At 39.6% G+C, this 23,265-nt stretch overlaps 1 protein-coding gene across 7 annotated transcripts in view; it reads left to right on the plus strand.

Moving 5' to 3' along the window:
• Positions 1 to 23,265, plus strand: part of wnk1b (WNK lysine deficient protein kinase 1b) — a 180,687-nt gene that overhangs the window by 150,315 nt on the left and 7,107 nt on the right. For all 7 annotated transcript variants that reach the window (XM_048608023.1, XM_048608019.1, XM_048608022.1 and 4 more), the window contains 5 exons: positions 766 to 838; positions 3,239 to 3,399; positions 5,076 to 5,776; positions 9,389 to 9,591; positions 9,684 to 9,878. In XM_048608023.1, coding sequence (XP_048463980.1) covers positions 766 to 838; positions 3,239 to 3,399; positions 5,076 to 5,776; positions 9,389 to 9,591; positions 9,684 to 9,878 — 1,333 coding nt within the window. The remainder of the gene's footprint in view (positions 1 to 765; positions 839 to 3,238; positions 3,400 to 5,075; positions 5,777 to 9,388; positions 9,592 to 9,683; positions 9,879 to 23,265) is intronic.

Genomic DNA, 23,265 nt, shown 5'->3' on the forward strand with positions numbered 1-23,265 from the left:
TTACAAAGCTAAGCATTACAATCTTTCAGTAGATCAGTGCAGGGGGGCTTCAACGTGTGGCCTGCCCAGGCTCGCAAGCTGTTGACCGCCTGCACCAGTCCCCAGTCTGACAACTGCTACGTTGCTCAGGTCTCCAGTCTGTTGGCTGACCCCACGTCGCTCGGGCCTCCAGCCCACTCTACCTCGGGAAAGAACATCAAGAGGGGTAAAAGGGAGAAAAGAGAAGAAAATGGGAAATAAACAGGAGCTCCTCAGTTCTGAGAAATTAAAAACTTAGCCATCGAGAGCAAGATTACTATTCAGGAAAGCCAGGGGCACTGTCGAGGGAGATAAAAGACTTTTGGTTATAGTGCATTTATTTCAATGCACAAGGCTGTATCACTGTATGACTCTAAAATTGTCTGAATTTGTCAACTTAATAAACTAAAAATCTTCTACAAGGTAGAAAAATATTCTTCTCAATTGAGAACATGATTCTTCTGAACTAAAGTCAAATTCTCCTGGTCTGTTTCTTTATCTTAAGCTCAACAGTTTAAAAATTTCATTAATAAATTAAACTGGTATCCTGCTCAGCATGTAACTGAATCACTTGCTTGTTTGGATGTGATCACAGTTATCACAGAACTCAAAACCAAATCTATCTGCCTCTATTTTAAAACCCAAATTCCCAATTGGATGATCGTATATGTTGTACACCTTTTTAATATGTATTCAAAAGCCCTTACATTTTCATTGAACTTATCCTTTTTTTTTCTTTTATCAAAGGGTATGACTCCTGTAAATGGGTCAGTTGTGCCTCCTGGACAGAGCTATACAACAACTGGCCTGCCTGGTGAAGGTAAAGAATTTATTATGTGCTGCATCACTCCTTGCAGGGAAAATAAATCATTTGTAATAGTTTACTGCTACTCATCAAAAACGGAATCCTTTACCTGAATATTATCAAATATTTGAGCGGTAAACATGAGTTTTCCATTGCTGGTGAGTAAAAGCTGTGTAATGGATGAGTAGTGTGTATTTGGTGCTCTTTTTAAAACAAAAATGAAAATTCAAAACAAACTGCCTCTGATACTTTTCCTGTTAGCTGCTTACCTTGTGACTGTCAAATTTACTTGATTGGTATGCTGACAACATAGAACATAGAACATAGAACATAGAATATTACAGCGCAGTATAGGCCCTTCGGCCCTCGATGTTGCGCCGACCTGTGAAAACCAATCTGAAGCCCATCTAACCTAAACTATTCCATTATCATCCATATGTTTATCCAATGACCATTTAAATGCCCTTAAAGTGGGCGAGTCTACTATTTTTGCAGGCAGGGCATTCCACGCCCTTACTACTCTCTGAGTAAAGAACCTACCTCTGACATCTGTCCTATATCTATCACCCCTCAATTTAAAGCTATGTCCCCTCGTGCTAGCCATCACCATCCGAGGAAAAAGGCTCCCACTGTCCACCCTATCTAATCCTCTGATGATCTTGTATGTCTCTATCAAGTCACCTCTTAACCTTCTTCTCTCTAACGAAAACAGCCTCAAAACCCTCAGCCTTTCCTCATAAGACCTTCCCTCCATACCAGGCAACATCCTGGTAAATCTCCTCTGCACCCTTTCCAATGCTTCCACATCCTTCCTATAATGCGGTGACCAGAACTGTACGCAATACTCCAAGTGCGGCCGCACCAGAGTTTTGTACAGCTGCAACATGACCTCATGGCTCCGAAACTCAATCCCTCTACCAATAAAACCTAACATACTGTACGCCTTCTTAACAACACTATCAACCTGGGTGGCAACTTTCAGTGATCTATGCACATGGACACCGAGATCTCTCTGCTCATCCACACTACCAAGAATCTTACCATTAGCCCAGTACTCTGTATTCCTGTTACTCCTTCCAAAGTGAATCGCCTCACACTTTTCCGCATTAAACTCCATTTGCCACCTCTCAGTCCAGCTCTGCAGCTTATCTATGTCCCTCTGTAACCTGCAACATCCTTCCGCACTATCCACAACTCCACCGACTTTGGTGTCATCCGCAAATTTACTAACCCATCCTTCTATGCCCTCATCCAGGTCATTTATAAAAATGACAAACAGCAGTGGCCCCAAAACAGATCCTTGAGGTACACCACTAGTAACTGAACTCCAGGATGAACATTTCCCATCAACCACCACCCTCTGTCTTCTTACAGCTAGCCAATTTCTGATCCAAACCGCTAAATCACCCTCAATCCCATGCCTCCGTATTTTCTGCAATAGCCTACCATGGGGAACCTTATCAAACGCTTTACTGAAATCCAAATACACCACATCAACCGCTTTACCCTCATCCACCTGTTTGGTCACCTTCTCGAAGAACTCAATAAGGTTTGTGAGGCACGACCTACCCTTCACAAAACCGTGTTGACTATCCCTAATCAAATTATTCCTTTCTAGATGATTATAAATCCTATCTCTTATAATCCTTTCCAACACTTTACCCACAACCGAAGTAAGGCTCACTGGTCTATAATTACCAGGGTTGTCTCTACTCCCCTTCTTGAACAAGGGGACAACATTTGCTAGTCTCCAGTCTTCTGGCACTATTCCTGAAGACAATGACGACATAAAGATCAAAGCCAAAGGCTCTGCAATCTCCTCTCTAGCTTCCCAGAGAATCCTAGGATAAATCCCATCCGGCCCAGGGGACTTATCTATTTTCACACCTTCCAGAATTGCTAACACCACCTCCTTATGAACCTTAATCCCGTCCAGTCTAATAGCCTGTATCTCAGTATTCTCCTCAACTACATTGTCTTTTTCCTGCGTGAATACTGACGAAAAATATTCATTTAGCACCTCTCCTATCTCTTCAGACTCCACGCACAACTTCCCACGACTGTCCTTGACCGGCCCCAATCTTACTCTAGTCATTCTTTTATTCCTGACATACCTATAGAAAGCTTTAGGATTTTCCTTGATCCTACCTGCTAAAGACTTCTCATGTCCCCTCCTGGCTCTTCTTAGCTCTCTCTTTAGGTCAATTCAGAACTTTAAATATTTTGATTAACAGCTTGCAGCTTTAAGACAGGCTTATTCATTTAATGCTTTTGTAACAATAATCAGTCCAAGTTTATAAGCTCTAAGTGAGCAGTCATATTTTGAATATACTTAACCATGTGATCTGCATCTAACTTCTTGAAGTGCTAATTTATAAATATATTTGCTTTTTTCCCCTCCTTTTCCTATTCCAGGTCATATCCCACAGCTAGGAGACATTAACACGGCTTCCTCAGAAGATAAATTGGGCTGTCCTGTGCTAGTGTCACAGTCTCATGAGGAAGGTGTCATAGAGTCAAACACAGTTGTAACTACCGCAACTGGAAGTGGAGTTGTTAAAATGGGACGTTTTCAGGTAATAATTAAGTCTTAAAAACTGGAGGCAATGAAGGAAGAAGATACTTCATTATTAGCGCTTTTGATTAACTCCCAGGGGGAATTACAGATAACGAAGTAGTTTTGAAGTGCAATTGCTTTTTTTTGACAGTACTCTGATGCCAATTTGACTGCAAACTTCTGGCTTGCTAGCTAATGATTTCAGCTTGATCCACAGGCAATGTTGAATGGCTGCAGCATTTTCTTTAAAAAAAGCATCGACATATTGTCTTGACATAATCTATATTTTTGTCTACCAGTTCCATTTGGGGAGTGACATGCAAGTTTTAATAGTTAGGAAAGTAAAGCAAAGAGTTTGTGTTAAGCTTCAAAACTCGGTGGTTTCCAATCATTAGCTTTCTGATGGTGTTGTGCTGAGCAGGTGAAAAGGAGATGATTTGCTACTTATGGAATCTGCAAGAATGTAGTTAAACAAATTGAGACCTAGAAATTGCTATATATGATCAAAACTTCCCATGGTCAATGTATTTTGAACACCATGCACCCCTCCACCAGATTCCATTCAAGTAGAAATTATTAAACTGATGAGAACTTTGCTCTGAAGACTTGATCTCAATGTAAACCACCTTGTAAAGTTACAACTTTTGAATGATTTATAAACTAGTTTGATTTGTTGTACTGAGCTTACTGTTAATGCTGTAGCAACCTTTTTGCCCTGAAAAATTAATTTTTTATACATGTTTAATGTTAAATTTCTTACGATAACGTTTTCAATTTAAAGCAAAGAAATGGTATTTTTGTGGCACTTTTCACAATGACCAGCTGTATCAAAGCACTTTTCAGAGCCATAGTTGATGGAATCCAAATTGATTTGATGCTTAAGCTTCTGCTTTAATCTGTCCCAATTATTTATTTTGCTCTCTGCAAATCTTAATAGATAGTAAAGAATATCAGTGTATTTTAATTTGTTTACTACTTACCATGCCGTCCAAAGGGTGTTTGTTCTGAAACCCCATTCACATGTCACCGCATTCAAATTAAACATGAGAAAGGGGGAATTCACAAAATTTGCAAGATCTTTTGGAGTAGTTGTATTCGAGGTCAGTGGTGAAATGCTATCACTTTGTCACTGACTTGAAATATGAACCATTCCTTGCAGAGACCAGCCATGGAAATATGTTGGCTGGAAGAAATGGACTTGAGACCAACACGCTTGAAAAAGAAATAAGACCGAAATGAAGATGTTTGGATTTCTGATGGAATGCTGCTTGTTATATTTTTAATGTCAGTCATCTTAGTGATCTGTCACTTTTTTGCCCCCATGTTTTATTGCCTTGTGAGATTCAGAGCATATTACGGATGTGAGCATAAGAAAAGGTCATACAGCCCACACCTTAGAGGAATGTTCAGTCAGGTTTGAATACACAAATTTGGTGGCTCAGTTGTTTCTTGACTCAGAAGGTTGTGGGTTCGTTGCAGGATTCGAGTACAAACATCAGAGCTGGCACTCTATTAATGTACTGAGGGACTGCTGCCCTTTCAGGCACCACTTATTAAAACTATCTTAGCTACACTGTGTGCATATTTGACTACTTGTATTTTTTTAATATAGATTTTAGATTTCTTCACTTTTATGTGCCAAATCTGAATGAACTTTTGTTTGAAGAAACACTCAGTAAATTTTTTTTCTTGTAGGTTTCTGTTGCAACAGATGATGTCTTGTATCAAGAAGCAAATGATAAGCAGCAAGAAAGTAAGCTGAAACATATGTCAGATGAGTCTTCCTTTTCTGGAAGCAGTCCTGAAAGTACAGTGATTAAACCTGAACATGACAGTCATGAAGATGTGGTGGATAGTGTCTCAGTAACTCAAAGCAAAAACAACAGATCTTTGCCATATCATGAACACCAAGAACAGGAGCCAGCTCATAAGGCAAATATAGGACGATTCCAGGTCACAACACGACGAGACACTGTTGGCCGCTTTTCAGTAGCAAGGACACAGGATGAAGTGACTTATGAAGCTGGCATGGGAGTCACTCCTTATGTTCCTTTGAGCACTGCCCCATTGACGGTAATTTCCTCTGCGGCAGTGGATCTCTTTAGAGCTTCAGATCAAATTTTACCATCAAAAGAATCAACTGGTTCAGATCAGTATGTACATGTGAATGGACCAGTTCTGCAGGAGACTGGACAGCAACCTTGTTCAAAGGAACTGGATCAAACACAGGTTGATAGTGCAGGGAGTTCAGTTTCCCCTCAATCGCCAGAATCAAAGAGTGCCACCATTGTACAGAACCTCACCAATTCTTTTAATTCCTCCTACATGAGCAGTGATAATGATTCAGAAATTGAAGATGAAGACATGCGAAAAGAGCTCCACAGATTGAGGGACAAGTAGGTATCTGGTTACTTTTCTTTCAGTCCTGTTAGAAACTATCTGATGTGATCAATGCATGTAATCCAGTTTCCAACAGTTAATTCTTTTAATAACAACTATTGCAAATAATCTTTGAAAAATCAACTGTCTGATAGAGCGTGGAATGCATTGCAGCCTTGAAAGTTTTACACTTGTGTCTCATTCCATACAAAATGTAGAACAATTTTAATATATGCTGGTTTGTCATTAAACCTTTTTAAACCTTTCCTGAACAAATGACAGTTCAAGAATGATCAATAAATACCAGTGTTTATTCATGGATAGCTTGCTACTTGAGAGAACATCATGGAGAAGTTCTGTCCTTTCACCAAATCAGCAGAAGAGAAACATGGCCAGCAATGATGGATAATTCACATTGATTTTTCTCTCACTATCTTAGAGACAATGTGGTCAATTACACTGTCTGCACTGCTACTTCAACTAGTAAACCGTGCTCACTGCCAGAGCCAGTTTGACATCCTGCGTCATTCTTGTGGTTTTTATTGCAGGAATCAGACATCTGTCCTGCCAAATGTGCAATTAAATGGCAATTTCTTGATGTTAAAACAGTTCCTCACTCTTGAAAACATGCTATCCTGATACTGCTCATCTAATGATTAATCCTCTTTTAGTTGCTGGAACATATGGGACCATACAGTGGGATTACTTTGAGGGGAAAAACTGAGAAATATGTTAAATCTAAATGAATTTGTACGTAAAAATTGACCGACTTTGTTTTGATTATAAAGTTAGAGTTAAATACTTCACTTTATTTGATGCCCTTGCTGTGACTACCTTCTCCCCCATCAATGTTAGACTGCAATATTTAAATTTAATTCAATATCCACAATCTTTGTGAATTAGTATTGGGCTATTAGGGGAGGGTCAAGTCCAGATTTCCCCTATCTTGTTTAGGATAAAATGTTTTGAAATTCAACTTGTAACTGGCCTTACTTTAATTTTGTGTCCTGTGCTCTATATTTCCCTTACCAGAGTAACTTCTCCACTATTTAAAATAGACGCATACTCACTGGTCAAAAAGTAATGATCATTAGTAATTTGTATTAGTCATCATTGCTGGTTGTAACTTTGCTTACTCCCTGTGATATTCTATAAATGAAGTGCAGGTGAAAAACTGCTGCCCATTTTTTTGCATTCTATTTAATTTAACAAAAGCAGCATTAGTCTCAGAAACCTAAAGGCCTATTTGGGAGTTTGGAATGTTTGGTGGATGAGTTGAGATTTTTGTTTCTCTGTCCTCCCTGAATTTTACTGAGAGTTTGGAGATAGCAAGAACTTCAGATGCTGGAGTCAGAATCAACACAGTGTGAAGCTGGAGGAACACAGCAGGTCAGGTAGCATCAGAGGAGTAGGAAAGTGAACATTTCGGATCAGGACCCTTCAGAATTAGGGAGGGGGAAGGGAGCTGGGAAATAAATAGACAGAGGATGGGTGGGGCTGGGGAAAGCTAGGTGGTGATAGGTGGATGCCAGTAGGGGGTAGTGGGGATTGGTCAGTGGGAGTGGTGGGGCGGATAGGTGGGGAAGAAGATGGACAGGTTGTGTCAGGTCAAGGAGGCGGGGATGAGAGGGAGGTTTGGATGTGGGATGAGGCTGTGGGTGTGGAGATTTTAAAACTGGTGAATTCTGTGTTCAGGCCATTGGGCTGTAGGCTCCTGAGGTAGAATATGAGGTGTTGCAGTTTGTGGATGGCATCATTGTGACACTGGAGGTGACCCAGGATGGACATGTCATCAAGGGAGTGGGAGAGGGTAGTTAAAATGGTTAGTGACCAGAAGGTGGTGGTGATTATCATGTACAGAGCGCAGATGCTCCACGAAATGGTCCCTGAGTCTGCGCTTGGTCTCACCGATGTACCAGAGGCCACATCGGGAGCAATGGATACAATAGTCCAAGTTGGAGAATGTACAGGTGAACCCCTGTTGGAAATGAAAAGTTTGTTTTGGGCCCTGAGTGGAGGTGAGGGGCTGAGGTTTAGGGGCAGGTGTAGCATTTCCTGCGGTTGCAGGGAAAGGTGCCGGGTGTGGTGGGATTAGTGGGGAGTGTGGAGTGGACTAAGGAGTCACAGTGAATAGTCCCTATGAAAAGCAGATAGGGGTGGTGAGGGAAATCTCTTTTTGGTCATGGGGTCAGATTATAGGTGGCGGAAGTGGTGGAGGATGACATGCTGGATGCGGAGGTTGGTGGGGTGGTATGTGAGGACCAGGGGGACTCTGTCTTTATTTTTGTTTGGGGGAGGGATTTTGAGGGAAGAAGTGTAGGAAACGCAAGAGATGTGGTTGAGGGCATTTTTGATCACTGGAGGGGGGAATGTTGTGGTCCTTGAAATAGGAGGACATCTGGGATGTTTGGGAGTGGTGCGCTCCATCTTGGGAGCAGATGCGGTGGTGGTGGAGGAATTGGCAGTATGGGTTCGCATTCTTGCAGGAGGGTGGCTGAGAAGAGGTGTAGTCTGGTGTATCATCCTCTGTCACATCTGCCACCTACAATCCGACCCCACGACCAAGAAAGATTTCCCTTCCCACTCCTGTCTGCTGCTCGTAGGGACTGCTGACTCCATGACTCCCTCATCTGCTCCACATTCCCCATTAACTCTCCACTAACCCCACCACACCTGGCACCTTTCCCTGCAACAGCAGGAAGTGCTACACCTGTGTTTACACCACCTCCCTCACCTCCATTCAAGGCCCAAAGTGAACTTTTCATTTCTGACAGGGGCTCACCTGTACGTTCTCCAACTTGGACTACTGGATCTATTGCTCCCGATGTACCGGAGGCCACTTCGGTGAGACCAAGCACAGACTTGGACCATCTCGTGGAGGATGTGCACTCTGTACGCGATAATTGACAATACCTTCTGGTCGCTAACCATTTTAACTCCCTTTCTCACTCCTTTTGATGACCTGTCCATCCTGGGCTGCCTCCAGTGCCACAATGACACCACACGCAAACTGGAGGAGCAACTCCTCATTCCTCCTCGGGAACTTACCACCAAATACACCTACCTTTCCCCAGCCCCACCCATCCTCCCTCTTGCCTCCTTGACCTGACACAACCTGTCCACCTTCTCTCCCCCCTAGCCGATCTCCACCCTTCCCCCAGCCAATCCCCAGTTCTGAAGAAGGGTCCCAACCCGAAACATCAACTTTCCTCCTCCTCTGATACTTCCTGACCTGCTGTGTTCCTCTAGCTCCACACTGTTTTACTGAGACTTTTCCCTGGCTAAGGCACATTTTTGAATGATGGGGCCTGCCCCTTTGTCCTTCAGTTTCCTGACCACTGCTGAGTGAGATTAGTGATGTAGGTCACTGGGTCCTTTGTAGCTTTTTGAGACTGTAAATAAGGAAGTTCACTCAGGTAATCGTTGCAATTGGGAGTTGTTCACTAATAATATTTTCATAGTGCATACTATCATGTATAATGGCTAACTGTCTCCATGCAGATATACCCTGCTCTGTTTGGTATCTGTATTTTCCCTATCTCAGTCCTTTATCAGGTTAGCCAAAGTAACACGTAGTTAACAGTTTATTTTCTCAAAATAATGCACTATCCCAAACTACTGTATTTCAGACATTTGAAGGAGATCCAGGAGTTGCAGTCAAGACAGAAGCTGGAGATAGAGGAACTCTATATCAAATTGGGTAAAGCACCACCAGCTGTAATAATTCCACCTGCAGCACCCCTATCTGGACGTCGTAGAAGGCCCACTAAAGGGAAAAGCAGCAAATCTAGTCGAAGCAGTTCCCAAGGACAAAAGAGTCCTTTACCATCTGGTAGGTAATAGTTAGCATCCATTTTGATTGCTTTTTATTTTTCTGTGCTGACCTGTTTGCTGCTGATACATGTTGCTGATGTTCTATTGCAGGATCCTTAACTGCTCAGAGTACTGCTTCAGTTTTAACATCACAGCAGATGCTTTTGCCACCCCCAAGTACTCAAGAATTCACTGTTTCTGGACAAGGTCAATTGCTGAAACCATCACCATCTAGTGAAAATTTGTACTCTGCTTACACCAGTGAAGGGGTGATTTCTGGACAAAGTGCTCCTGGAACTGCACAAGGTAAGAATCTTGCTAATAATGTGAGACATGCTGTCTATTTCACAATTATACCCCAGTTCTTGGTGTAATATGCACGGTTGATACATGCATACTTGTGTAGGCATGTTTTATTTCTTTGATCATTTGAATTTAAAGGAAAGTCCATGTATCTAAATAGTGGTTAAAGTGCATTGCTGAACTGCGCTTCCTTACTGAGATGTCTGCCAATACACGATAGAATTAAGACAATTGACCTGATGGAAATACCAACAAACAGGCATGTACATACTTATTGAAATTGGCATTCTGTAAACTCCTGTCTCAAAGATGGTTTCACTACCTGAAGTGATCTTGTTGTAAGTTGTGCTTTCATGTAGCATTCTAATGAATTCCAAGTCTCATCTTTCATCTTTTTTGGCTAATTGCTTTCTGTACTGTTTGATAAGTACGCAACTGTTTGACTACTTCAGTTAGCTTTTGCCAATGCAGTTGTCCTAATTCCATGATTTATAAAGTAAACGTGTGAAGTTCTGTGGGCCTGTGTGTAGAGATGAGGTTTCTGCTATTGGGTCTGCTCTGTCCACCTGAGTTACAATGCTTTGTTTGTAAAACTGTTTTCTCTACTCTGAGCATTGGCTTAAATTATGCACCATGTGATATACCATGTTTGGTAGTGTTACTCTGTCTTGTGATGCTGATATTGTAACTTGGTACAGCTGTACAATATGTTTTATGAAGTAACTACACCACTCAGAAGGATTGTTCTGTGGGAAATTGCATTTTATCTTGCACGTAGACACTCTCATATGTTAAACAGTCATTACGTTTGTTTTATGAGAACTTCTTTAGCTGTGCTGTGAACTGGGGTAGTATTGTAGTAGACTTGTCATTTAGCAAATCAGCTGGACCATGGATTGACTTTGGTGTCATCGTCAATCAGATTTTGCAGAAATAGAGATCACATCTCATTCAACTCTTTATACAACATGAAATATCTGAAAGCTGGTCATCAGTTGGCTTCTCATTTCAGGATTGCAGGAACGAGTGTGAAAATGGAAAGAAAATAATAATTTTGAAAATGGATGGAGAAAAAGCACTATGTCCAAGAGTCAGTCGGTTGAGGTGGAAAAATGAAATAAATTTGGGGCCCAACTGCAAAAAAGTTTTAGTCTTGATCATAACTTCAAAATCAGCTGGACTATTTTTAGGGATTACAGTTCTCATTTTCAGCCAGGATAATCCTTTATTCCCTGTTGATATCCTGAGATTGCTCTCTGAGTAGGTAAGGTCATAAGGGGCTTTAATTGAGAAATTTTGAAAGAAAGAGGAATTGTTTTCACTCATGAATGTCTCGTTTATTAAAAGGTACAGATGTAAGAAAGAAACAGAAGGGAAATAAGCTTTTTTTTCTGTTTAGCAAGTTATGATCTAGGATACATTGTGTAATTGGGTGATGGAACACAGTTGTGTCACTTTCAAAAAACAGTTGGATATGCACTTGAAATGGAGAAAAAGCTGAAATACTGTTGGGAAGAAATGAGATTGGAACTAAATAGCTATGCTGGCTCTTTGAAAGAGCTGTTTTGTGCTGAATGGTCTTGTTCTGCACTGTCAAATTGTACAACAATGATCAAAATACAGAAAGCAAAGGGATTGTGAGTAAAAGGCAATAGAATAAGACAGTGTCAAACTTATTGTATCTGTCAGTGTAGAAGTTAGAACCAGTGATGTGGTAGAACAGACATCATGAAACATTTGGCAAATTTCAATTTTGTTGTGCAGTTTGCTGTCTGGTATTCCACCTTGTCTAAGTCTGTGGCAGGGAAATGCTGATATCAGTGGTGACAAACAATTTAGCCAATTACAAAATTTGCAAATAATTTTTTTTTCTAAGCTAATCTTTTTAGAACTAGAATTTGCATGTTTAAATCATTAGCCTGTCATTGTTATCATTTGTGTTCATTTAAGGACCAAAGAGTTTTAGCATTGATAATGGAATTTGACCTTCAGAGTGCTCACAGTTTAACCTCGTGTATGTACACCTCTCGTTTATCTGTTCAGAACACAAGTTGAATATTACAGCAGAGAGATTTTTTGTGTATCAGTATTTTAAAAATATTTTTCCAAGCGTTTGCTAGAAAGAAATATCTTTTTCTAATTTTGGCAAATTAATCTTACCAGTTTTTGAAAAAAGCTATTTCACTAAAATGGTGATTAACATACTGAATGACACTGATGAGGCTAAAATATGATGGGCAATTTGTCAGCTTGTCCAGGTGATAAGGAAAACACCTCACACATTGTTTTGGAAAGAGTCCTTTGTTTACAGACCAAGAGTACATATATAGAACATTTCTCTCGTAATAAAATGTCCCACAGTGCTTCCCTGATGTATTATAGGAACGTAAGAAATAAAAGCGGGAGTAAGGATTGGAATTCTCGTATCAGCTGCACCAGTGAACAAGATCATGGCTGATCATGATCTATCAGAGTACTTAAGGAAGTGGCCCTAGAAATAACGATGCTTCAGTGATCATTTTCCAACATTCTGTCGACTCTAGAAGAGTTTCAATGGGCTGGAGAGTAGCTAATGTAACTCCACTCTTTCGAAAAAATAGATGCAGGGAGAAAATGGGGAATTTATGGTCTGTTTAGCCTGACATCAGTGGTGGGGACAATGCTGGAGTCTATCATTAAAGATGTAATGACTGAGCATTTGGAAAGCGGGGACAGAATCAGTCCTAGTCAGCATGGATTTGCTCAGGGGAAATCATGCTTGACAAATCTTCTAGAATTTTTTGAGGATGTGACCAGTAGAGTGGACAGTGGTGAATCAGTAGATGTTGCGTATCTGGACTTGCAAAAGGTTTTTGACAAGGTTCCACATGAGATTTGTAAGGAAAATTAAAGCTCATGATGTCAGATGTAATGTATTGACATGGATAGAGAACTGGTTGGCAACAGGAAGCAGAGAGCTGGAATAAACGGGTCCTTTTCAGAATAGCAGGCAGCGACGAGTGGGGTGCTGCAGGCTTCAGTGCTGGGACCTCAGCTGTTCACAATATTAACTTTGGATGAAGGAATTGAATGTCATATCTTCAAATTTGCAGATGACACTCAGCTGGGTGGTGGTGTGCTGTGAAGAGGATGCTAAGAGACTGTAATGTGACTTGAACAGATTGGCTGAGTGGGCAAATACTTGGCAAATGCAGTATAATGTGGATAAAAGTGAGGTTATCCACTTCGGTCATAAAAACAGGGAGGCAAATTATTATCTGAATGGTGGCAGTTCAGAGCAAGGTGAGGTACAACGAGACTTGGGTGTCATGGTAGAACAGTCGCTGAAGGTTGGCATGCAAGTGCAACAGGAAGTGAAGAAAGCTAATGGCATGCTGTCCTTCATAGCAAGAGGATTTCAGTATTAGAGAAAGGATGTCTTGCAGTAGTTATACAGGACCTTGGTGAGGCCACACCTTGAGTATTGTGTGCAGTTTTGGTCTCCTAGTCTGAGGAAGGACTTCCTTGCTATTGAGGGAGTCCAGCAAAGGTTTACCAGACTGATTTCTGGGATGGCAGGACTGACACATGAAGAAAGATTGGATTGACTGGGTTTGTATTTTCTGGAATTTAGAAGAATGAGGGGGGATCTCATAGAAACATATAAATTCCTGATGGGACTGGACAGGCTAGAAGCAGGAAGAATGTTCCCAATGTTGGGGGAAGTCCAGTACAAGGGGTCACAGTCTAAGAATAAGGGGTAAGCCATTCAGGACGCGGATGAAGAAGAATGCCTTCACTCAGAGTTGTGAACCTGTGGAATTCTCTCCCACAGGAAGCTGTTCGGGTCAGTTCATTAGATATATTGGAGATAGCTGGATGTGGCTCTTGTGGCTAAAGGGATCAAGGGGTATGAGGACAGAATGGGATACTGAGATTGCATGATCAGCCATGATCATGTTGAATGGTGGTGCAGGCTCAAAGGGCCGAATGGCCTATTTCACCTATTTTCTATGTTTCTATGATTTTTAACCTTGGAATGATTTTCTCATATCCCTTGACATATTTAATATCTAGAAATACGTTAATCTCTGTCTTGGATATACTCAATGAGTAAAGTTCCACAACATTCTGAGGTAGGAAATTCCAAAAATTCACTGCTTTGTAAGTAAATAAATATAAAACAAACTATAACATTGTGCCACTCAAGGAAATATATGCATGGATTTTCCAATGGCCACATAGTTGTTTCTGTAGCTCACATGGGATCCCTGTGGAATCCCTGATAAAGCAGACTCTGAGGGAATTTCCTGAGAACATGAAGATAATGGTTAATTCCCTGATTTCTGGGACTCTCCTAAAGTATACGTTTAAATCTGAAATTTCAGAGAGTTCCACTGGTGTAAGTAAATAACTACCCAGGAAAAGTTAGACTACTAAAAACCGAATCTGACTCCTTGAGCTGATTGAACTTATGCCAGTTTAGCATGCTCACCCTGGGGCCTGATCTAACCTATTGCCACTACATCCTGATATTGGATATGACACCAGATTACAGTGGAATGCTATTGTTGCATCTCTGCGTTATGAGCTTCTGGAATTCTGTATTGGGCAGCGTAAGTTGACTTGCACTTTAGAAAAAAAGTTGGAGCCAGTGATACCGGTCCTATCAAGATTTTGAATTTGTCAGCTTATATCGACAAAGTCAGCAGTCATTGCTGTGTGTTTTTTGTATGAAATTGTATATGTTTTCGTGTCCGTATGGAATTTGTCCAATAGGAAAGTTTTTTAAATTAATTCTTAAGTACACATCACTGGTCAGCATTTATTGTCCATGCCTAACTGCTCTTAATGTGGTAATGAGCTGCCTTCTGGAACTACTGCAGTCCTGAAGTTGTAGTTAAACTCACAGTGCAGTTAGAGGGAGTTCCAGGATTGTGAACCAGCAACAATGAAGGAATGGCAATATAGTTCCAAGTCATGATGTTGTGTGGCTTGCAGGGGTATTTGCAGGTGCTGATATTCCCATGAATCTGTCTTTGCTCTTCTCGCCGGTAGAGGCTGTAGGTTTGGAAGGTGCTGTTGAAGAGTCTTGTTGGTCATTTGAATTACTGCAGTCCACTTTGTAGATGGCAAACACTGCTGCTGCTGTGCATTTTTGGTGGATAGGGTGCCAATCAGGTGGGCTCTTTGATCTGGTTACTTTGAGCTTCTTGACTATTTTTGGAGCTAAATCCATTCCAGCAAGTGTACAGGGTTCCATTGCACTCCTGACTTGTGCCTTGTGGGTAGTGGATAGGCACTGGGGAATTGAGAGCTGAGATATATGTCCCAGAATTCTCAGCCACTGACCTCCTCTTGTAACCACTACATTTATATGGTTAATCTAATTCGGTTTCTGTTTAACGGTTGTTAATGGGGTTAGGTTTTGGTAATGCTGTTGAATATGGAGGGGCAATGGTTTGATTCTCTCTCTCACTGGAAGTGGTTGTGGCCTGGCACTTGTGCGATGCGAATGTTATATGCCACTTACAGCCCAAGACCAAATATTGCCCAAGTCTTGCTGCAAATGAAAATGAGCTGCTTTACTGTTTGAGGAGTCACGAATAGTGCGACATATTGATTTATGTTTGGAAATAGAATGACTTCAAAAGGGTGTTTCTGTCATTGTAATTTTGTGTCCAACCCACTCTTTCTGTTTTCAATTTTTGGGAATTTGATTGTATCTTTGTAATTTAGTTTGTAGAATAATTTCAAGTGATATTTTGTTTGATTTGGGTAGCATCTATTTAAAATATTTTAAAATATTTGATATGTAAATCGATGGTCTCCATTCTTTTTAGGCACATGATCATTTTTCAAATTTAAGTGCAATGTATGATCAACCCCAAGGGAAGAATATAGAATAAATGGTTTAGTTTTATGGCTATATTAATCTGAAACCCAAGAATATTATAGCTAACTAATTTTGTCCTCTTCCCAGTATCAGGCAGACTTAGTGAGTAGTGATAAACAGACAACAGGAAGGAGAGGAGAATGGTGATGTAAATGCAAATCAGATAAAACTAGAGGTTACAAAATTAGTAAAAGGACAAAACTTAAGGTACTGCATTTGAATGCACATAACATTCAAAACAAAATAGATGAACTAATATGTGACATTTAGGAAGGACCGGAAGCTAGGAAATGGTGGAGAAAATGGCTCTCTTAATTAAATGTGATATCAGCACAAGACAGAGATGGCGTAAATCCATGAAATTAGGATATAGCAGCAGTCTGGGTAGAAATGAGAAATGATAAAGGTAAGAGGTCAATTTTAGGAGCTGTGTATCAGCCCCCTAATGGTAGGGCAGTGCATCAAGGAAACAATAATGGGAGGTTGTCAAAGGGTACTATGCTCATCATGAGCGATTTTTAATTTACATGTAGCCTGGAAAAAATCAGATGGGGGATAATGTAGGGGACAAATTCATTGAATGTTTTCAGGACAGTTTTTTAGACTAACATGCTGTGTCACCATCTGGAGAGCAGGCTTATACTAGACTTAGTTTTGACCAGTGTGATAGGATTAATTACTGATTTCTACTGTGAAAGTTCTTTTGGGTAGCAGCAACCATGACATGATTGCAAAATTCAGTCTTTTTAAGGGAGAAAAGTGTGGGTCCAAGATTGCTATTTTGAATTTGACCAAGGGTAATTTAGTTAAGGGATAGGTCAAGAGAGTTGCAGTGGAAAACATCTTCCAGAAATCTTTGAACAGATAGTGGTACTGCACAGAAACAGACCCTTTGGTTCAACTTGTGCATGCTGACCAGGTATTCTAAGCATTCTAATAAAGAAGAAAAATTCTGAGGGATGGAGCCACCTGTGCAAAGATAGGTGGCAGGTCAAAAAGTTGGACAGGCTGTAAGAAGTAAATAATTACTAAAAGATGGTAAGGAACAAAAATTAGACTAAGGTGAGAAGTTAGCCAAAAATATAAAAACAAACAAGAAAGGTTTCTTAAAAAAAAGTTAACAAAATGAGTGTTAATTCTATAGAAAGAGAGTCTGGGGACTTACTAAAGGAGGCTGAAGAGCTGAGAGATGAATTGAATAGATATTGAGTCAGTCTTCTCAAGAGGATACAAGTAGCAGCCCAGAAATAGCTGTAAATCAGGAATTGAAAGAGAAGGAGGAACCCAAAATTACAATTACCAGGAATGTAATTGTTGGAACTTGCGTTGAGAAGTCCCTGGGGCCCCTCTGTACAGGGTACAGTAGGAATTCCTTAAGGTTGCTCTTTTCCTCTTATACCCCAAATTCCCTCAGACTTTACTTTTATATTTGAGCAGAAGTGCTCATCAATGAGAGAAAAGAGACTGATCACCACCTCCCTCTTTCACCAAATTCTAGTTACACTCTAATGCAACAAAGCAACACTCCAGTGCAGACAAAGTACTACTGAACAAGGTTTCTTTTACAGTCCCTAATTCCAAGGTTTCTGAAACTGTAATTGCAATTTGTTTGGCTAACGTTGCTTGGACATTGGAAGTGAGGCATGAGAGTTATCCCTGTAACTTCTCTTCATCCTGCCTTTTAGATAAGCAGACGAATAAAGAAAACTGAGGGTTACAGAGAATAGGTGGAAGAATTTGATTAGCTAAGCTGCATATTGTAATGTGCTGGCTTCACACACCAGTTCCTAGTGAATTAAGTAATCACTTGTTTGTATTGCCACCATAAAACTGATCTTGTCCAAAGCTGATAGCCTGTCTGGACCAAACGGAAACACAATGCACCGAGGTAGCAAAACATGTTAGAGCATGTACTTCCATCTAGCTGTGCAGCTTTTGGAATCGAGGTCACACAGTGGTAGGACAATTGACATTTGGGAGGGTGGTGAGACAGATTGTCAGATGCTCACAGAGGAAATGTGCTGAGAAATTGACCAGTTGATTACATTTTACACATTGTATGTCTTCAGTGGTTTCCAGTCTGTATTTGTGCGAATATATTAATATATAAGCCCTTTCATTGCTGTCATCTATGTACTATGTTGCTTTCTGGTTAAGGTCCCTTGATAGCTACCTCTGCTATAATAAAGTACGTGTTTTTTATGAATTGAATTGAATCATTTATTGTCACTTGTATTCAATGTAATAATACAGTGAAAAGTATGTACCTTCGCCATACAATTTCTTCTGTTTGAAAAGAGAAAGTGTATTTTGAAAGTTTGACTATTTCCTCATATAAGCCTCCGAACATTCAATTTTCACACACTAATGGCATCTATATTTCTGATTTATGTAGGTCAGATGCCTTGAAGTGAAAAGCAATTTGCCTCTCAAAAATTAAGAACACCTCACACATAAGCAAGTTACTGTCGCTGTAGTCAACTATTTTTCCTTGTTAAGGGTATTTTCTATTAAGTTTTGAATAGCTCCAACAGTGTACCAAGGAAGGCTCAAACCTAATGTCCAGCTGTCTTTCATGGTTGTATTCTTAAAGTTTACGTTAGTTGCAAGTGACCAGCAGTGTACCACAAGGATCGGCGCTGGGTCCGCTGCTTATCGTCATTGATGTAAATGATTTGGATGTGAATATAAGAGGTATGGTTAGATGACACCAAAATAGGTGGTGTAATGGGCAGTGAAGATGATTACCTCAGTACAATGGGACCTTGATCAGATGGGCCAGTGGGCCGAGGAGTGGCAGGTGGAGTTTAAGTTAGATAAATGTGAGGTGTTGCATTTTGGTAAGGCAAACCACGGCAGGACTTAGACAATTAATAATCGAACCCTGGGGAATGTTGCTGAACAAAGGGACCTAGGGATGAAGGTGAGAGGGGAAAGATTTTGAAAAGTGTCTGAGGGGTAACTTCTTCACAGAGGGTAATGTGTGTATGGAACAGAGTTGCTGGAGGAAGTGGTGGACGCTGGTACAATTACAACATTTAAAGGTGGATGGGTATATGAATAGGAAGAGTTTAGAGAATACCCAGGAGCTAAAATCTGAAGTGAAGGAATTTGTTGTATCCATTTTAAAACTATTGAATTTAACTTTCTGTATTCAGCATCACATTTCCCAGAGCAACAACAAATAATTTGAAAAAATGAAAATAGCTGCATGTAGCCTGGGTGGACTTGTAACATTCTACTGAAGCATTAACGATTTTCTAAGAAGAGAAAGATGTTTATTAAATGTGAAGTAATCCCTCAATTCTTAAGATACTAACGTTCTGACTTTAGTTGTCTGTTTTCCTCCTTTTTCTTTTACTGTCACAGGCTCAGCATCGTTTCACTGTGCATCAGAGCAAGTGACTTTTAAACTTGGCGGCAGAAGGACAAGGTTTCTGAGTACGCCCTGTCTGGCTCTTTGTGTGTAACACTTTTATTCTTTTCTCATCTGCCTTTTTCTTCCTTTTCCCCTGCATAAAGCTTCGCTGCTATCTGTCCATAATCTGTTCATTAAGTTTTCAAAATTTCAGTCGCCTATTTGAAGTTTCCACATGGGGCAGCAAAATTTTAAAATTCAAGATATCAAATGTATACTGTCAATTGACTAATTTTTAGTGAAGTTTGAAAGGAAAAGTGAAATATATTATGGAAGTGATTTTTGATACAAAAGGTTGCCAACAACCAACCATGATTTTGTTTTTGTGTGGTTGTATTTATATCCAATATATATGCATGCGCACATGCATGCACTGTTTGTACTCTTTTTCATGAGTTAAGTACTTCAATCCATATTTCAAATTTTTGACCACATCTGTTTTTAGAAATTAAAGACCTCTTACTTGGGGGAAAAAATCTTAAACTATTTGTTTTCCTATTTTGTCAAATAAAGCTATCTACTTCACTTATTTTGCAGCCCTGCTTTTTGGTGCACTTGCAAAATAAAATTAGGTAGACTATATGCTCATGGTGGAAAACAAACCCTGTTACATAGTTTCACCATTTCTATTGTCACTATGTTGAGAGCAGTAAATTTGAATTACTGCAATGTACAGTTTTCTATTCAATCTTCCATTTTGTTTTGGATGCATGTCCATGAAGTGTGTAGTCTGCTGGTTCAAATGAGCAATGTCAATTTTACACTGGTAGGCCATACAGAACATCATGTGACATTGTTGAACATCTGCAGCCATGATGGAAAAATTGTAAACTTGTGTAGCACAATTAAGAAAGCTATCTGTTAATTGAGGCGGAGTGGGGGGGAGCGGAATCAGAACATGTAATTATTATTTCAGTTATGATTGGATGCTTCCCTTAGTTATTAACTTTGCCCCTTCAAATACGAGTTCTGTAGAAGTAACTTGTGTGCATATTTGAATAAGTGTCATATTTCTTTAAAATGAAGAAAACTTTAATCATTTAAAAAGGCAGGTTTTTGATGTAGTTTTAATTTGCCTTGTACCCATTATTTTGTCCAGCATTCAGCATGTGTTATTGATAATATGTGCAACCTCACAGCTACAAGTGCGCTCCGGCATTGCTATTCACTTGAAAACTGGCAGCTTAGCAGCTAACTGATTCTTAGGTGATAAGTTGGTCAATATGTATGACTAACAATAAACGAACTGTGAAGCCTGTGTGCAGTATTTCAGTGGAGATGTACTTAAGCAGTTGTTTTAGAGATCGCATTTTAAAGTTTTGATGCAGGTCAACACGCATGCAATACTAGCCACTTATAATGGTCATGACTATTTTTGATAGCCCTTTAGTGATTAGTCTGCATTCATTAACTCTATTGATTCATTTTTGAAGGGTGTTGATTCTTTTTAATCTGATTTGTATATCAAGTTATACTTTTTTTTAAACAGCAATCAAATATTTCATTTCTTTCAAACTAAAGAATCCCTAGTCAGGAGTTGTGGTCCTAAAATGTAAAATGTAGCATGTAACAAAATAGTGAAAAAATCTAAATCTTATGGAGTAATGAGTAATAGATTCCTTCTAGTGATCATGGTCTTCCACTACCCTAGCCAAAGTAAAACAGCTTAGGCACTCTTATGGTGGTCGGTAACCTTTCAACAATAGCAACTCACTTTTCCCATTCCTGTCCTGAAACTTTTAATAGGGGAATTGAGCCATTTTTTAAAAAAAATGCTCCATGCATTGCATGGCATCTATTTCATTCAAATGAATTTCTTACAAGCTTGCTGGTATTTGTTATAAGAAACATGGGTGTATCAGTACAGAAAAAGCCCCCTTGTCCTTAATTCATGCCAGGTTTTCGGTTTTACAGTTAACAGAATCTGAAAATTTTTGAACTTCATTATGCATTTTTCTAATTATGAAAACTGAATCATATTAAAATGACATCTGTGTTTGGGCATTCCATCTGCCAGTAGTCAATCTGATTAAGTAAAACATGCCTAATGTTTTTAGGTAAGATGTTATATATTTATACCATAGTTGTGGCAATTGAACTGTGGCATAATATTATAAATGTTCTGCTTTCTCTCATCTCACTGAACTATTGTTAACTTGAAAAAAATGGCAATACTGAATTGGATTTTAAAAAAAATTCAACATCCTCCATTTCAAGCCTTGTACCCTTTTATGAATCCAGCCCATCATGCAGATTCACCAAACCTTTGTCAAAATAATTCAACACCAGTGGTCTGGAGCTCTCTGGCCCATGGTGAACTGTTCTTAAGCCTTACTGTCGAATGATCGTCAAGCTGATGTTACCTGTATAGCCCATTCCCTTTTCCCTCTCTTTTTATTCTTAGATACCACTCACCAAATAGATGCTCCTGTAGTTCTTCCTTTACCTCACCACGCCAGTGAAAACTTCACGTGGCTTGAGTGTGTTGTTGTAATGTTTAGCTGATGAACATACATGAAAGAAATGTTGACATCACTTTTGATCACAATTCATATTGTGGAAAAGTTCTTTAGAAGCAGCAAATAAAGATATTATGCTTTTACGTAACTATTGCCATACAACTTACTGAGTAGGTTATAGAGAAGAAAATCCCTTTTCCATAGTTTCCTGCATGATAGATTTCCTGGGTGAGATTGAATGCATGCACTTCTCACATACCTACCAGTGCCATTCAGAAGCAGGCCACTGATAGCGGTACCAGAATGATTTTGGGTGGTTGGGAGAATTGACTTTACTGCTTGACTTGGTTTGTGGTGGAATGTTCCAGTTATCCTGATTTGCCAAAATATTTGAATTCCCACAGGCTGGTATGGATGCAGGTCCAGTGGACTTTATCTCTGCTAAACCTAATGCATGTCAGTTTAAATGTTCAGCGAAAGCAGCATGGCTTCCTGCGAGTTTACATCTCATGGAAGTTGTTTGATTACAGCTTTCTAACTGTCATGGTCTCTTTTCTGATCTTTTCCCTGTTAAGCAGCTCTGTGCAAATAATTTCATAGTATAAACGTGTGCTATGGTTATTGAAGATAACTTGAATTTTACATGTCTTCATAAAGGTGTATAAAAATGGTCTACCTATCTTTTTTTTAAACAAAGATTCTAATGATCTATAATAGGCAAGTTCATTTTGGAGCACTGTTAAAATACCTCAGTCATCAAAATGACTATTTCTTCTGATTTGTATTCGACTCCGTTTGCAGTGTATTTGACTCCTGCAGATGAAACATACCTTTTTTAACTATACTCTGCCTGAGACAGATTGTGAAATGACTTTTGATTTTTATTTTTTTTTCTTTTTCTTAGCAATGGTTTTTAGTTTCCTGTCCCCTTCTCAGATTCTTACAGATGAATTTGTCTGGCCCTTTAGTTAGGAATGCAGATTCGTGAATGTTTTAAAGTGCATGTGTTAAAACCTTTTTCCGAGCTATAATGTTGTTTGGCACAGTAATCTATTGATCTGCTAAAGATTTTGACTTCTGTTTATGAACTGTTATTGATAGAATGTTTCTTTGATAGAATGACACTTTTACTTGGCATGTGTTAGCTTAGCACCAGATTCAGAGAGCACACAACTTTACTTCATTGTGTCATGTTACAGCACAGGGATAGCAAGCTAGACCAAATCGGACTGATTTGCAACACAGCAAAATTAAAACATTATTTGATGACCCTTAAAATTATTTGTTCCAAACTAGATTTTACAAATCACTGATCTTGCACACCAAAAATATATAGCTTTAAAAAAGTTAACTATTTATTTATAGTGTAACTTAGCAGAACACATGAATTGCCGTGCAATCTAATTAATACATATGATCTAAGCCTAAGCTTCTTTGATTACCTGCCCCCACAGATGGACAGATAGTTAAGGGATCAATTGAAAGAAAACATAAATTGCCACTTCACGTCAACATGACTACCAAACCTTCATGAAACCTATCAGAGATAGTAGGAACTGCAGATGCTGGAGAATCTGAGATAACAAGGTGTAGAGCTGGATGAACGCAGCAGGCCAAGCAGCATCAGAGGAGCAGGAA

The sequence above is a fragment of the Rhincodon typus genome, chromosome 18 (assembly GCF_021869965.1).
Source record: "Rhincodon typus isolate 14 chromosome 18, sRhiTyp1.1, whole genome shotgun sequence".
Taxonomy (NCBI): Eukaryota; Metazoa; Chordata; class Chondrichthyes; order Orectolobiformes; family Rhincodontidae; genus Rhincodon; species Rhincodon typus.